At 43.9% G+C, this 17,281-nt stretch overlaps 1 protein-coding gene and 1 long non-coding RNA gene across 3 annotated transcripts; one reads left to right on the top strand and one right to left on the bottom strand.

The window, feature by feature from the left end:
• Positions 1–5,708: 5,708 nt before the first annotated feature.
• On the bottom strand, positions 5,709–16,333 carry ddx23 (DEAD (Asp-Glu-Ala-Asp) box polypeptide 23). Of its 2 annotated transcripts, XM_023799554.2 has the most exons (18): positions 16,311–16,333; positions 15,920–15,979; positions 15,079–15,260; positions 14,442–14,573; positions 14,227–14,320; positions 14,060–14,125; positions 13,657–13,795; positions 13,329–13,462; positions 12,838–12,950; positions 12,591–12,734; positions 11,396–11,621; positions 11,041–11,186; positions 10,711–10,888; positions 8,946–9,188; positions 8,617–8,768; positions 8,398–8,506; positions 8,085–8,259; positions 5,709–7,133 (listed from the first exon to the last, which is right to left on the bottom strand). In XM_023799554.2, the coding sequence occupies exons 3-18, from the start codon at positions 15,258–15,260 to the stop codon at positions 6,910–6,912; spliced, it is 2,457 nt and encodes an 818-aa protein (XP_023655322.1). In that variant the 5' UTR covers positions 15,920–15,979; positions 16,311–16,333; the 3' UTR covers positions 5,709–6,909. The 2 variants fall into 2 exon arrangements, with proteins under 2 accessions (XP_023655322.1, XP_072571635.1); XM_072715534.1 differs by lacking the exon at positions 16,311–16,333 and having other exon boundaries at positions 15,920–15,998.
• LOC140592298 (uncharacterized) lies at positions 12,947–13,177 on the top strand. Its single transcript, XR_011992661.1, has 2 exons — positions 12,947–13,037; positions 13,110–13,177. It is a non-coding gene; the product is annotated as an uncharacterized lncRNA (long non-coding RNA).
• Positions 16,334–17,281: the final 948 nt, after the last annotated feature.

Below are 17,281 nucleotides of genomic sequence, written 5' to 3'. Positions count from 1 at the left end.
GTTTCAAAGAGATGCTACAATGATTACACTGTTAGGATGTAGAGCTAAGAAGAAAATATTAAGCGTGCCGAGTGTATAGGAGGAAATATGGGTAAAAATTGTATCTGTAAAGCTGCAGTACACTATAGGTTTGTCTTTCCAGTCTTTATTCATGATTAAGGTGCCATCGTGCTATTTATTTATTGAATTGTTTATATATCGTTTATTTATTCATTTGTTTGAAATCTAGCATACTTGAAACTTGAAAAGAGATAGGCAAGCTACAGGGTTAGACCAGAGTACTGAGATCTAACTAAACATCTCTGACGGAAATTCATAGCAAAATCGGGTGAGATTTGCAGGAAAATCAGACCGATGTTTTAAAGACAGATTTGAAATTGCCATTAGGAAGATACCATCATTCCTTCCATGTGGGGGGGGAGGGGCTTGCTCTGTGTCTCTTCCTCTCCCTTGCACGCACATGCATTTAAGACTTGACCGAATGTAATGGTCCATGCCTTAACAATCGCCAGGCTTCTCCCCCATCTCATACACATAGATGTGTCCCTCCCAAAGCACTGATGGATGTTCTTGTCGGTTGTCATTTTGCTGGTTCGTTCACGCTGCCAGTCGGTCCATCCCATACCTTGGAAGTCTTGGTGCCACTAACGACAAATTAGCAAAGCAGGCTAAACAGATGGATAACCACCAGTTAATTTAATTATAGGTTAAGATTTCTTAAGCACAGTGAATTCTGCATGTATATTGAGTAGTCCACAGTGAATTTTGTCTATATTGACATATAAGCAACAGTCTGCTTTGTAATGCTTTGCAAGTTGTTGAGAGATGATCGACACACACACACACTTTATATATATATATATATGTATATATTTATATATATATATGTGTGTGTGTGTGTGTGTGTGTGTATATATATATATATATATATATATATATATATATATATATATATAAATAAAAAAAACACACACACATCCTGGGAATCAGTGGCCTCTGGTGGCTCCTCTCTGCTATAGCACATGCACTGGTAATCCTTATTGTTCTGGACAGCAAATCATGCATCAATCAAGTAGGCGAATTTAAAATTATTTGTTGTAGTAGATTGATTGATATCTTGAAGCAGAATATTGAAGAAAAAAGGCCAAAAATGCCAGATTAGTTTGCCAAAAAAATCTAGTCCTGTATTTCCGCTACAGTATCAAGTGTTTACTGGTATCTACTATACTGAACACAATATATGTATTATATGTATGATATACAGAAGCTGAGTATGTCTTTTCAGTAATATGAACTTTACTACAGAAGTTGCCTACTTACAAAATCCAGGACTCTCCCGGCGCTGTTTTTTATCGTGACAGGTGGAGGCACTATAGTTTGGCTGTACTGTAGCTCACCCGCATCCATATGCCATCCTTTCTGTCCGTTGTGTCTCGTGGACATTTTGCATCCCATGGCTTCAGGCTAACATTGCATTTGGAGGATCGTTTGCACACTGTAATCGCTCCAGAAACGAGCTTCCCCCTCCCACGCACCGGCAAACCAACTCTGCCCCCTGCATGCCCGTCAGCATGTCTGTGGCACCAAATTGCGGTCACTTTCCGTCACATAGTGTCTTCCGCTGACTCAAGTACAGCTCAATAATAATAATAATAATAATAATAATAATAATACTAATAATAATAACACGACTTTGAAATATACTGGGTGGCAAACAGGTCACAAAATACCAAAATGAAAACCAGCGCTGTTACCCCGTAAAAAAAACACCAGTCCTGAATCTTTATTTTCAGGCCTCGGGAATTTAACTCGGTAGTTAAATTCTCTTCCCTATAGCTGTTAAACTATTATTGACCCAGTAGCTTAGCTCATAGAAATCACTTAAGCATTTTAAAGTGACCGATCACTTCCTTTCTAGTGCGTTTATCCAGAATGACCTTAGCGAGTGCCAGATTTGCCAGCATAGGTGTATATTAAATTATGAGGTCGTAATGCTTTTACCTGTAGTGTCCTGATCCGGTGATCTTTGCGATCGGTATGTCTTCATGAAGTGATGCACATTGCGCGTTTTCTGGAACGAACAGCCAGCTCATCTAGTCTGCATTTTCAGTCATTATTTCCGATTCGTGCAATATCAGACTAGTCATTATTGATCACGGCTACTGACTTATTAAGAAGAATGTATAAATGTAGTGGTACTACTGTGACTTAAGTTTCACTCCATCACGGGAAACGTCGATGGGACTGAATGGGATCTGAGGCCAGCTGGCTGTAGAGGTTGCCCGGTCCGCTTGCTCGTCTACCCGGCCAACACAGTGCAGCTCCCTGAAAGTGTACTGCAGCTTTGCCGTCTGTTTCCACATCGTACGGGAATCTTTAGCTATCGTTATGTATTTAAAAAAAAAAAAGCATGACCGAAAAAAATCCTATGCAAGTGTTGCATGAAACCTGATTGTTTCTTTATGCAGTTCTGATATATTTTACTGATGAATTCATTGTTCTTCTCCTTTTCATTAATATTGTCGTATCCCGCATTATAAAGAGTTATTCTGTTTTTCGTACACCTATTTAAATAGCACACATCCACGCAGGCTTCCGTCTTTCTTTAACTTGACAGCTTTTGGCGGAAACCACCCAGGAGCGACTAGGATTGTAATATTGCGTCATACAGAATACAGACCACAGAACACCGAAAACATCCCTACATGATAAATATGGTATTATTTCGCATGATGAAATACATGGGTTCAGAATGCATCTGTTTACTTAAACCGATAAAGGAAAAAATAGGCCTACTTAAAGGAGGATCAAGTGATTCTGTTTACTTGTCCCGTAAATTAGGCAAATTACAAAGTTTACTATTAAATTATTAAATGCGAATAAAGGCAGGGAATGCCATTCATCGTTGCCTCATTAAAATTGATGGGTACACTGAAGAGGTTTTATATCGGCCCAATGTCAGTATTGTCAACGTCAATTTAGTACCAAAGGTACTATAATGACATACTGGTATTCTGCAACACATAATAACCTTTTCTCAACTAGATGATGAAAGAACAATGAAATAATCCTCCATTAGCATATCACTGATACAGGCATCAGTGTGAAAGAATAAATAATTTTATGACCACTGAAAAATAACTTGCTGTAATTCACAGTGGTCTTTTCTGAATAAAATCCTCTAGAAACATTCCAGTTTTCCAAGGGAAGGCAGACTTGGGAGTCTACCCACGCAATTTTTTTTGTAAGATTTTGGTAGTCATTTCATCTTTCATGCCGCATTAAGAACTACAAGAGTGTGTAACTTGCGTCAGTGAAATTGTAATCCGAACACAGTGTAACAAAAAATGCACTACATTATTTTTTTAAAAAAATATCTGGCCGTGTTTATGTTTTTGTTAGTTAAATCATAAAGTCATATTTATGCAACGACTGATAAAAATACTCTCAAACTACTTGTACCAAAAAAGGTCAATACCTACTATTTTTAGAAAGTGTTTGTTTTTATATTTATTTTGGGTAGAGGCTCGTAAATTTATGCACTTCCTTTTGTTCGATGATCTTCCCAGTGGACCAATACAGTCATTGAAAAAAATGCTGATGTTTTGGAAATCTGAAGCACAATTTTTACAGTAATTATAAGCTAACGGTTTCCTTTATCAGACAAATTCTGTATGCAATACAAAGCCTAGCATTGAACGACGGCGCCTCGCGCCATCAAGACTTCCTCTTCTGTGTAGGTAAACTTTTTAAAAATTGCACTATTTTATTTTTGATGTCTGCTTTGTAATGCAATAAATGCACTAAATGTTACCATGTTCCCACTCCGACCACTTAAAATGTGCTGATTTTCCTTCCCTGGAATTTCTGAGAAAAAAAAAAGAAAAATGTACTTCCTGCCTGATGCTGTATAGGATGCTTTCTATCAAAATATAAATTTAAAATGCTAAAAACTACAATAAACATAATCTTTTATGTACTTTTAGTTCTGTTTCCCATTTTTCACCTGTTAAGCCATGACACCACGCTGAAGTAAATTCTGAAATGAATTTTTAGAAATTTACAACCAAAGAAATCTGAATGTGACCCATTTTTCAAAAGATAATTTAACCAATATAGCACCACTCACCAACAGCCAGAGGTATATGAGGCTTTAATTATCAGATACCATTAAATGCCACCCCTTAGCTAAAGCAGGCTGTGCATCCTCTGCACAGAAAACCAGACCTTTTCTTAATGTTTGTACTGATTCACTAATTCTTGCCACATATTTTTAATTCTGTTGAAGGACGCAGTATATAGGTCTCCCTTGTATCTTTGTCCAGCCCTAACAGACAGTATGGAAAGCATACATATAGCACCTTCTGACAGGGGGTTTAAAAAAGCATTAAACAAGATTAATTGGGGCCCTTTCTAGTGGAGGCCCCTGGGCCCCACCTGGGTAAGCCCTGCATTAAAGCATCCCTGACTTGCAGCATATCCTGCACTTTGCTCTTCCAGTTCTGAGATCATCAATCCCAGTTACTGTAACTGCAAAACCCTGCCTAAGTGATGCTATTACTTGTAGTGTGAGAAGGGTATCCCCTCGGAGCAGTTTTGTTTCAAGGTATAAACAAGGTACCCAGCAATGGTGGAAAAATGTTCCTCAGAGTCCATTTCTGTACCTTTAAAGGTACATTTACCTACAGCTACAGGGTACAATCGGCAGACGCTTGGGGGTACAGGCCCATCTATGCGTCCATCCATCTTCTGTAGCCACTTGTCTTAAGGGTCACAGGGGGTCCGCAGCCTATACTGGAGACAGAGAACTCAGGATGGAGCTCCAACCCATCACAGGGTACAGCCCCAGTGACAGGTAACTGCACCCTCAAAGATACAAACTGGGCATTTTTTTCTGACAGTGTGGTGGAGCAGACAGCATTACAATAATGCCAAAATGCTCAGTCTTGGTCTGATTCCACAACTTTTCCCACATTCGGTTGAACTCACTTTATTTTATATGTAACAGTGGCACCTACTGACGCACCACAAAGTAGAGTAACAGAGTAAATGGACAGTGAATAAAAGCCATAAGACAATGGAGTGGAGGAAACAAAACCATGTAGTTTGATAGACGACAGAAAAAAACTCAGCTGGCTGAGCAACCACCTTTACATGCTAAAGGCAAACAGGCCAGTATTGTGTGTTCCTGTTCAATGCTGTCTTCTGTCACTCACCACGCCCCCTGCTGGTCAGCTCGCTATCCTGCCAACAGCAGGCCTGTCTTCAGTGCCTTACTGACCACCCTCTCTACCTGAGGCTAACGTGTCCCCCCCCCAGGTCCAGGGCATGTGGAGGGGAGAGTGACAGAGGGCCCGCTGTCGGACACACCCCAGACAGGCTTTCAGATGGCTGCTTCTGATGAAACACTGTTTCCTTCCAGAATCCCATTCAGATCAGCATTATGCTTTTGAAATCCTTGTTTGAGGTCCCTTTACCACACCGTCTTTACACATACACATAACCCCTAACTTCTGACAAATAATCCCTGCAGATACTGGGTTTTAATCCAATAGGAGGGGCAGCCTGTCTAGGCAAAAACAATAGCATGGAAAAAGGGTATCCTCACTAAGGCAATTTTCTACACTTACAGACATTAAGACACTTGAGCATGGCTTTACTTACTCAATACCTATGCAAGAACCACGTCTCAGTTTTAATCCTCTTAATTCAGAGATAATCGGTTTTGGCTTTATTGTCCGTAAGTCACTTTACAATAACAATATCACCTGGACAATGACATGTGCCCATATTTGTGACCCAGCCACATTCAGAAGTGTTTGCATGGCGTGAGGCACCATGAACTAGACATCCATCACCTTTTAAAATGCCCTCGGTAGGAAGTACTCTAATGCATCATCGCATTATTCATGAAAACAAAACATGCTCATGACAAAACAGACAATCCCATTCTGTCGTGCCACTAAAAAGACTTGAAACATGATTCTGAATGGAAACAGCTGGAAAGCAGGAGCGGCCGTCCATGAATAGACAGGCTGTCTTTTGTTGCTTGTTCCTCATTCGTGTTTAAGCCACTAGACAACTGACTAGAAGGGACGTCTCATACATTGAGTTATTACATTTTATACATTATATTAAAATGAATTCTGTTTTAATTACCATCATAAACCTAATTTCATTAACCTAATACCACTCCAAGGGAATAGACCACTGACCATGATAAACCGTGCTGTATAATATCTGCGGTACAGCACAGTCAACTCCACACTCACACAGTGCATCCAAAGAAGAGCTACCTCAGTGTGAGCAGGGCTCTCTATAAAATACAAACCAATGGCAAAAAGGGGGGAATTTATTTAAAAGACAACAAGACATTTTACATGTCTGATTTTAATTAAAGACCAATTTACTGAGAGGGGTAACTAGCATATTCTAGTTTTAATAGGACTTTTTAATTGCATTCAGGTTTACAGCTGTACTCTTTTCACAACACTACAAAACAACTTAAATGAACTGGCATTTTAAAAAATATACAGAAAAAAATTATTTCCAAGGAAAACCTTGATAGTTGGCATTTGTTGCCACCCCCCCCCCCCAAAAAAATCCTGGCTCCCTCCTCAAAAACATCCTGCAAAAAAAAAAAAAATCCCTGGTGATTGTCCAGAATGAACCCAGTCAGATGCACAGATGTGCGAACCTGAGTAACCAGCAGGGGGAGCCAGCAGGCCGAATGGGCTGGTGTCAGGTGGCACCACCAGGCAAAAGCAGCGGGTTCCCCATAAAACACACGAGGGAAAACCTGGGAAAAGTGTGATTTTAAAACGAAAGACGGAAGTGGATGAAAGCGAACCAATGGGAGACGAGGAAGAGCGAGGTGGGTGGAGCCAGGGGCCATATTGGGGAAGCCCCTCACGCGAAGATGGTCTCCTCGCGCCGCTTCTTGGTGAGGATGGTGCCGGGTTTGTGCTGGGCGTCGGGGTGGTTGCTCAGCTCGGGGGGGCAGGTGGACACGGGGCTCTCCAGGATGGCCTGCTTCAGGTCGTAGAAGACTGACGAGTCCTCCTTGGTCAGGAAGGTCACGGCGACGCCACTCTTTCCTGCACGGCCTGTACGGCCAATACGATGGATGTAGTCTGGAGAGAGGAGGAGGATCAGAATCAGAACCAGAACCAGAATCCTTATTATTAGCCAAGTATGTTTCCATACAAGGAATTTGCCTTGGTGGTGCTTTTAGAAGACATTACAAAAAACATACAACAATTAGCCAAGGTATGTACAGAAAAGTAATAAACACTAGAATGGCAATTGGGTAATGTAATAATTATATGGTAATTAATTTTAACAGTAATGATGATAATGATATAATTAAACATGTAATGTAATATATATATGATATAATAAATTAAAGGGCTCTTAAATAGTGCAATTATTAAGTAGCAGCCAAGTCAACTCTATATGTGTGAGAGTGCAATATGTATACAGAGTTAGCAGTATGTGTGCATAATGTGCAAGAGTGCAGAATCTAATCGTATAGGAAGTTTATCAGTAGTTCACCAGTAAATATCCCCGATGAGGTCAGGAATGGCAAGATATTATTCTCTACAGATCAACATTTTCCAATCATGTGCAACTACAAATCAACACTAATTAAAAGATACTACTTATGATTGGATTAGTTTCAAATTCATTGCTTCCTGACATCTTCATTTCATTTGACAACAATGTCAGGACGTTTCACCATAGCTTTCTGCATCATTTATAAAATTTGAATATTTTATTACCATTTTGCTTTCATCAATGAAAAATTTTTCATTAGTGAGATAAACACTGGTTTTGTTGTCAGGACGCTTCTCGAACCTGCAAGCTTCTGCAGACCATTCAGCCATTTACATTTACGGGTGACCATAAGGAACTACAAGTGTATTAGTAGGGAAACAGACTGGGCCATTTTTGTTGCTCTTAGGTAAAGCAAAACAAACAAACAAACAGACATACATATTAACAAACCAAACAAACAAATGAAGGAAGGGGAACTCGACCAAACAATCCATCAGATGTCGCAAAGCAAAGGCAGGCAGACTCACCCTCTATGTTCTTGGCCATGTCGTAGTTGACGACCATAGATACGTCCTGGATGTCGATACCTCTGCCAGCAACATCCGTGGCTACTAAGATGTCCTTGGCACCGGCCTTGAGGTTGGAGAGCGCAAACTCTCTCTGCTCCTGGCCCTTGCCACCGTGAAGTGTGCAGGCATTGTACTGCGGGAGGGGGAGAGGCGCATAGTGCCATTAGAACAGAACATTCCAGTACAGTACAGTTCAAAGTGGACAGGAGGTCAATAAATCTTTTCAATTGAGTACAGAAACAAATTGAGCGGTCCTCCGCATTCTTCTTACCCCCATCTTCTCCAGGGACTTGGCCAAGACGTCGCAACCCTTCTTCTGGTTGACGAAAATGATGATTGGGGGTTCGAAGCCCCGAGCGAGGACATCCAACAACTTCTTCCTATAAAGGCAAGAAGCAATTGGTTAGAAATAGACTTACGAGGCAGTGAGGGAACACAGCGCACGTGACACAAGTCTTAGAGCTCATGGAACCGGTCGAAGCCCTCTCACCGCTTCTCGCTCTCTGACATGAGCAGGACCTTCTGCTCCACTCTCTCGTGGGGTTTGCCTGCAGAACCGATGTAGACCACAGCAGGGCGCCGTAGGTAACTTCTGGCTAACCGTTCCACGGCTGGCGGCATGGTGGCTGTGAACATGACGGTCTGAAGGGAGAAGGGATTTACTCACTAAAGGTGTTTTCTAAACCCTTTGGATGTTAATGAATAGCAATTATTCTTCCTTAAGTTAATCAACACTAACTGCTCACTGAAAAGCCTTTACGGTCTCGTACAGCCCCTGGTCTTGGCAGGACCAGAGCTAACGGTTCTCTTTTTGCTCACCTGCCTATACTTGTTCTTCCCAGATTCAAAGTTCATCAGCATCTTTTCTGGGTCCTCGGCCTCGTCTGTGTCCGGCTTCTGGTTTGTGACGGGGATGTATTCCAAAATCTTCTGCACGTCCGGCTCGAAGCCCATGTCTATCATGCGATCGGCCTCGTCTAGGACCACGTATGTGCAGCGGCCAAGCACCAGGTACCGGTTCTCCAAGACATCAATCAGACGACCGGGAGTGGCGATCACGATCTGCCGGGAAACACAATCCATCCCGAATGTGATCCAGATGTAACCTTATAACCAGGTCGGCCTAACCCATTTGGGGCCCCTAAGAAAATGTGATTAACCTAGTCATCATTTGTGATCTCCCTTCCCATTCTAACCAGATGGTATGCCCCCTGGTGGCTGCTTGGCCCTAAGCAGCCGCTAAGCTCACTTATGCCTTGTGCTGTACCTGCTTATATAAACTCCAGATCCCCTTCCTACCCTGCAATAAAAAGCCTTTTTCTAATTCTAATTTCCAACTACTAATTATGTTCCAATTACCATCCTGTTCTGTCAGCTAATGCATCAGAACCACACCTCGAGATATATCGGTTCTGAGAAGTTCCATTTCAATAAATGCATAAATTTCATCCATAAACTGGACGAAGCGGAAGCCAAGACCTGCTAGACACTAAGGCTAAGAGATATCTGAAAAAATATACTTTTAAATTTAAAAGGATCGGGATAAATGATAACATCGGGCTGTCCAACCCCCCTCCCCAATCAGAGAAGCATACACACTCAAGATATTTCTGTTTGTTTAGATGCATACAGAACGCACAAACGTGATGGGTCATGGCGTGGGCTCCCCAACCATAAGCTGGATATAGGGGTGGGGGTCAGGGTAGGAAATTAGTATGAAAACACGGGACGAGTATTTTCATGGATCAATATGGGACATGGCTTTTTTTTTTCCAGTACGGGAAGGTATGCAAATCACAACTGACAAACTTTTAAAACCAGTTAATAGCATAGCCTAATTCATTTAAAATTTGTCAGTGATTCTTTATTTTTTTTTTTATCTCAGGTTTTGGCTATTGCCAGTGAAGACCACTCCCTCATAATGAGAGGAGCTACAAGGAAGGATTTCGTAGCTAAGCTATCAAGGCTGTCAGCAATGTCCTTATCCCGAAAAGTAATTAACAGTTTTAAGTGCACGTCTTCTTCGACCATCCACATAAGCTGGGAAGCTTGAAACTACCATTAGTAAGTTGCTCTTCAGTGGCTGGCATTTTGGCTGCTGACTGGACAAGAGAAGCTGGTGATGTGAACTTCCCAACTTATAAGAATGGAATACACACTATTACTGGAAGGTACAATGCTATTGAAATGCTACCCTATAATACCCATGTTTTTTTTTTTTTTTGCAGACAAATAATTGATTGTAGAAGGATAGTCATCTTGCTTTCTGTGTAGACCAGTCCAATCCAGTCCTTGGGGACCCACAGACAGTCTGCGTTTTTTGCTCTCTCCAAGCTCCCTAACAAAAATGTAGACTGTCTGGCAGGGAAGTCAAAGAGACCAAAAACGTGGACTGGCTGTGTTTCCAAAAGGACTGGATTGGGAGACACTGGTGTAGCCTAATCCTACTTTCCAGAGAAAGGCGATAATCTCTGGTTAGTCACTGTCAGATAGCAGCACCTAGTTAATTATCCAACATTGTCAATTACCAATAATATCGTTGATTACCGATAATATCACCGTATCACGCTGCCCCGCTACGTACCTCGCAGCCCATCCTCAGCCGGAAGCCCTGGTCCTCTCGCGAGATCCCGCCGATCACTGCCACCGTCCGGATGCCAAGTGGCTTGCCGAACTTGATCGTCTCCTCCTCAATCTGCTGCGCCAACTCACGCGTGGGCGCCAGGATCACCGCATAGGGGCCCTGGTCCGAATCCTCAAGCCTGCGTAGGGGAATGGAAACGGCACCAGGTGAGGTCCGGACGCCCACCTCCCCAGCACACGACTCCCCACGCCCACCTCCCCAGCACCCGACTCCCCACACCCACCTCCCCAGCACACGACTCCCCAGAGAATGCGCAGACTCCCATCTCACCTGTCAATCTTGGGCAGGGTGGTGATCCATACCAGCAGGGGGATGAGGAAGGCTGCGGTTTTACCGCTGCCAGTCTCAGCCACGCCAATGATGTCTCTGTTCTGAAGACCAATAGGAATGGCCTGCCTCTGGATGGGGGTGGGCTCCTGAACAGGGGGGGAGGATATAAAATTGAAGGCTGGTGCTGAGACTGATGCATATAAAGTGCAGATAAAGACCCTCAAAACATAACCCAAGCTGAGAGCCCAGTCTTGCTATTTCCCCCACCAGAGAAATTCCGCATGACAGCAGCCTGAGTCGATTGGACACCCAGGCAGCACTGGGGGGTGCAGCGTAATGGAGGCGGGCGTGTCACCTTGTAACCGCACTTGTCGATGACCTCCAGGATGTGCGGGGGCAGTGTGTACTCCTTCCAGTTGCGGATAGGGTTGGGAATCTTGCCGCCCTTGGTGGTGATGCTGTAGTCCTCTCTGAAGATTCTCCAGTCCCTGTCGGTCATCTCCTCCAGCTTCTTCTGGGACCAGTGCCGGTCATCCCAGCGCTGCTTGGCCTCCTTCTTACGCATTTTCTTCAGCCTGAGCCTGAAGGGGGCAGACAGGAGCTCCTCACTAAAATATACCATCCCCCTGATGGACTGCTCCAACCATTTCTGGATGCCAAGCACTTCCACAACAATTTCAGCAGCTGAGCTGCAGCGGCAAGCGAATCACACAATGTGTATAATACAAAGCAAAACAGCTTTTATATACCTCTAAAAGAGGTATAAGGCAGTGTTTCTCAACTTTAACCCTGCCAATCAAAAACACAGAATGCTTGGTACAGGTATATTGGGAGGGAACAAAAAATGTGGACTGTCTGGGGGTCCCCAAGGTCTAGATTGAGAAACACTGTTCTAATGCATTTCCCAGTCATTGCAAACCTTGACAACAATGGGTTTTCAATGTTAATACCCATGGTGTAAAGCTGTACACAGACAGGCAGAGACAGGCGGGCAGAGATTGAAAGACAGACAGGCAGAAATCAAAAGATATATATACAGGAACAGAGAGACAGGCAGTAAGACAGACAGACAGACAAAGACTGATAGAGGGGCAGAGAAGGACAAAGACAGTAAGAGACAGGCAGACAGAAAGACAGATGGGCAGAGAGACAGAAAGACAGACAAAAGGACAGACAGAAAGACAAATGGGTACAGACAGACCAAGAGCCAGAAAAACAGACAGGTAGAGACAGACAGAAAGACAGATGGGCAGAGACAAAGAGGAAGACCGAAAGAGAGACAAGTAAAAGACAAAGATGGGCAGAGACAGAAAGACAGACGAGCCGAGAAACAGACTTGGTCCCAAATCATACCCCTAGACCAATAAGCCACCAAGATCCCTGCCCTAGTCACCCTACCCATTAACAATCTGCACATTCACTAGGAAACAAAATCATGTGTTGAATTTCTGCACAGTTCCAGTTTAGGTAACATGGGACACAAACCAGACATGGAGCTGTGACCACCATCACCCCCCCCCCCCCAATCCCTGGCAGACACTCCAACTTACTCCTCCTGCTCCTTCTCCTCCATGGTGCGCCTCTTCTCCATCAGGTCCCCATAGAAACGAGACTGGTCCCTCTTCTGCTGCTTGAGGTCGATGCCCGCGATGAAGCCACGGCCGTACAGCTGCACCTGGTGTTTCTCTTTGTACCTGGGAGTGGGGGGATACCGTCACACCTCACCGGGAGCTCAGACCCGGGATGACGGCTCGTCTCACTCCCCGACGCGCAGGGCACGGGCCCCATGGGACTCACAGGGGGTTGTAATCAATGGATGTGTCCTCGGAGGCGTCCCACTCGAACACAAACTTCCTGTCGTTAAGGTGCCGCGTCCGCCGCCGCTTCTTCACACCCCCAAGGTAGCGCTCCTGGTGGACAAGTGGGCAGAATGTGAGGGCACCGCTGAACACCATGCGGAGGCTGAACGCCATGCGGAGGCTGAACGCCATGCGGAGGCTGAACGCCATGCGGAGGCTGAACGCCATGCGGAGGCTGAACGCAATGCGGAGGCTGAACGCCATGCGGAGGGCTAAACGCAGAACGCCATTTGGTGGCCGGATGCCACACGCCGGCCAAACATCCCATGAAGGAGGACCCTGATCACCCAAAAATAAACCCTGAACATCTCCCTAATCTCTGAAAAATGGCTAAAGTGTTTACAAGCAGTTTTTAAAGCACGGCTGCCTCAGATACACCACAAGCTCCCGTTCTAAGCTTCATGCTGTAACTCCGTCCTGCATGTGAACCTTGATCGCCTGCAGCTCCTTCCCCTTGTCCTTCTCCTCGCGGATCTTCTGCCGGCTGTCGTCGTCCTCCATGCCATTGTTCTCCCTCTCCATGCGCTCCCGGCGTTCCCGGCGCTCACGCTCCTGCGGGTCCTCTGGACACACACACACACACACACACACACACACACACACACACACACACACACACACACACAATGTCTGCACTGAACACCGACTTAAACTTAACACACACTCACCAATAAAACCCCATTAGTCTGAATTAAACGCGATTAGTTTGAAGACAGGGGCCAGGAGTCATTACACTTATTAATTTAATAAATCTCACCAAGCATCTTCCTCCCAATGTCCTGGAAGACTCTCCTCTTCTTCCTCTCCTCGTCCACGAGCCTACGTCGCTCCTCCGTCTCCAGTTCCCTTCTTCGAATGGCCTCTGCCTCTCGCTCTGCTTTGGACAGAAACTTAGGCTGGGGGTGAAAGTAGAGGGAGTGAATGGAGGATAAACCATTTTAAAAAGTAATGGCACCATACAAAATCATGCACAGTAAAATAACTAATGCTGGTTATATATCCATCGGGAAATTTCCCCAGAGCAGCTTGGGTTAAACAGCATGCTGAATGACTCTATACTAAGACTCCCTAGATCTTGACCCAACAACCATCTGGTTACAGCTTATCTCTCCCAGCTATCAAGCAGAAGCAGACCAGGTCCCCCAGTGTGGCCTCCTCACCTTCGCCTCTGCCTCTTCCTCAGCTTTTTTCTTCGCCAGCAGCTCCTCCAAAGACAGAGGTTGGACCTGTGAAAAAAGGAGGAGCAGATACAGATGTACGTTGTGGATGCGGGCGTCTGGAATCTGGCAGGACGGTGCCATTGCAGTAGGGCGAGGCGGCCAGGCACCTTTTCTTTCTTCTTTTTGTCCTCATCCTCCTCCTCTTCCTTTTTCATATCCTTCTCCCTCTTTATTCTGATCTCCTTTGATTTGGGGGACATGCTGTACCCAGGGATGTGGAAACGAGACCCATATTTAGATGCTGTTCTTTGGGGCTATAGGTCCTACACGAGAGCCAGAAAGGCCTATTTGGTTTTCAGGCATGAGATGCGGAGATGTGTACCTGGTTTTCCGGCTGCGGTCCTTGTCCCGCCGGTGGCTGTCCTTCTCCCGGTCCCTGTCCTTGCGATTCCTGTCTCTGTCCATGTCCCTGTCTCGCTGCTTGTCCCTCTCCTTGTCTTTCTGCCGCCGATCTCTGAAAAACGGACATCATGAAAGAAAAGGCTGTTAAAGACTCATAAGAAAATTCCAGGGGAATAAAGTACCGACTAGGGACATATAACATGCTGCCTGCTGTAAATCACCTAATTACATATATTCATCACTTGAACAAACACTATTCTGTGAAGTATCTGGCTGCATTGGAAGATCCTTCACTCCGTGCCAGGTAGTTAGGGGGTGAGGTCTGTATTTGTAATGGGAAGCTCACTGGTTCTGACCTCAGTTGAAATGCTCCAGGGTTGCCATAAAAACAGCCTGACCCTGCACTTGCACCCCAAGCTTTGCTCTCACCTGTATGTGTGTGTGAGAGACTCTCAAAGGACAGCAAGATGGGATATATGAAAAGAAGCATTCCAGTGTATGCATGTGTATGTGCAAATGGCAAACCACGATTTTTTTTTAAAAACACATTCTGTTAAAGCTGCATCATATGGTCATGCTCTCCTAACCTTTGCACGGAAAGCTGTCACGGCACGCACCTGTCCGCGGACTTGGAGCGGCTGCGGGACCTCTTCCGCTCTCGTGAGCGGTGGCGCTTGCGCTCTTTGCCCGGAGAGGCCTTTCGCTCGCGGTCGCGGGACCGAGAGCGGCTGCGTTTTCTCTCCCTCTCCTTACCCGCCGAGGGATCCGCATCCTTTTTGTCTAAGGAGTCACCAGCCATCTGCGAACCGATATAATCATAAAAACTGTGAGATACTCACACACATATATTGCACACAAGAGCAGTGCATACGATTCTCAAGACTCAATGACACTTGGCATTGCAAAGACAACCGAACACCAACATACTGAGTGGATGCGCATCACGTCGGTCGAAAGTCTCTGGATTAGAATACACAGTCGTTCACTTTTCTTATAGGACTCCTTATTTTAGACAAAAACCGCTTTTCAAAAAAAGTTATAATGCTAACCTGGTAGGAACTAACCAGCCAAACCGTACACAGTTGTTGATCTAAGACAACTTATAAATATGAAAACTGTGACCTGCAAAATCAACTGTTTTTCTAACTCGCGTCCCAAAAAACTGATAGTTAAAATGTAGTTCTAAGTCAGCTTTCATGTTAGCCAGATCTACTGCCTATTGCTTTAAGTACACAGACGTGTGTCTACTTGGTCTTCTTATTTCTAATTACAAGTAAAAAGAAACGAAGCATAAAACGAACCGGCTACAATCCCAGCGCGGCTGCAGCTAGGTCAGCATGCTTATGGACACAACTGGTAAACCTGCAATTTATTTGTATTTTGCTTCTATCAATCTATAATCTCCCCATAAAGTTTATAATGTGATATAGTATAAATGGGAGAAAACCATAAACTCACCTTAACTAAATCAGAGCAGGATATTTGCGATGTATAGTCGTTCTACCAGGCCGCCATGTTCTGTGACCAGGGAAACAAACAGGAGAGCAATTCGTGGTCTGCACTATGGGAATTGTAGTCCTTAGACCTTCCTTTAAAAGAAAATAAGCAGCGAAAGGACTCAAAGTCCCAGGGTACAAATAGTTTTGACGAACTCACAACATGAGAGGTCAAAATGAGCAGCAGAATGTCGCAGATGCAGTTTCTGAAGATATGTCGGTATCATTTTTGCATAGTTGTTTTAATTGCTCCTAACCCACTGAATGATATAAATATAGAAATCCCAGGTTTAATTTATGTGAGCAAAAGTTCATTAACAGTATTCAGTTGCATGAGCAAAATTTAAACTTACAGTTGTCGCTTATTTTCCATAATGATCATTTTAAGTCTTGTTCTTATGTTTTGATTTCAAAGTTTAACGATTGCTCGGATGAGGTCTTTTTCTTCACTTCCGTTTAGGCAAGCACATCTATGTTGCAATTCAGCACTTTGCCGCAGGATGGAGAGCACGCGCTATAGTCTGATTTACAGCAGCTTGCACAACTGCAGAATTTGAGGCACGTTGTGATCTTCGCTTCCATTTGCCAGATTGCTTTAAAAAGTATTATTGTCCATGGCTTAGGTTTTGTTTATGTGAAATAAATGATAGGAAGTTACAAAAGACCTTTCCTGGGGAATTTAAATGCTGGAGTCAGAATATTTCTACTATATTTCTCTGCCTAACCTATGGCCAAAAAAAATCCCTTAGGACCTTGTGTACCAGAGTATCAGCATTTGGTAAATTGTTTTACTACATTAAGACAGCAAGTGCAGCACAATATCATTAACTATGTTACTTAGTGCTTCTTTTTCTAATTGATGTGTATCAAAGTAGAATAAGTATAACCTATAAACATAATCTAATAAAAAATTTACTGTAGGCCCCTTATCCTGAAGTACTGACCTGTGCTTTTGAGAATAACTGATCTGAAGGACGCTACTTCTGGCAGTATAGATTTGAGTCTTTTGCTATTCTTTCACTAAAATGTAGCAATGAAAGTGGCCTTTTGGCAGGACGTTTCATGTCACTCTTGAAAGAATAAAAACATCCATCGTCTTGCTGTCTCCCACACCCAGCCATTAGCACGTTTTAGAAGCAATATCTACCTAGATGCAGATTCAGAGAACAATTTCTTTTTGACCTGGTCATCTCACCATACATTAAGACTGGTGGTCATCATTACATGAGGCCTCACCAGATTGTTCTACACCCTTAACTGGGAACAAACATTTCAATAACCAGTGGATGGACAAAACTAGATATTTATTGAGGAATGGATAGGG

Source organism: Paramormyrops kingsleyae, chromosome 8, assembly GCF_048594095.1.
Source record: "Paramormyrops kingsleyae isolate MSU_618 chromosome 8, PKINGS_0.4, whole genome shotgun sequence".
Classification (NCBI taxonomy): domain Eukaryota; kingdom Metazoa; phylum Chordata; class Actinopteri; order Osteoglossiformes; family Mormyridae; genus Paramormyrops; species Paramormyrops kingsleyae.
The sequence above is the reverse complement of the archived record's forward strand: the minus strand, read 5'-3'. Positions and strand labels throughout refer to the sequence as shown.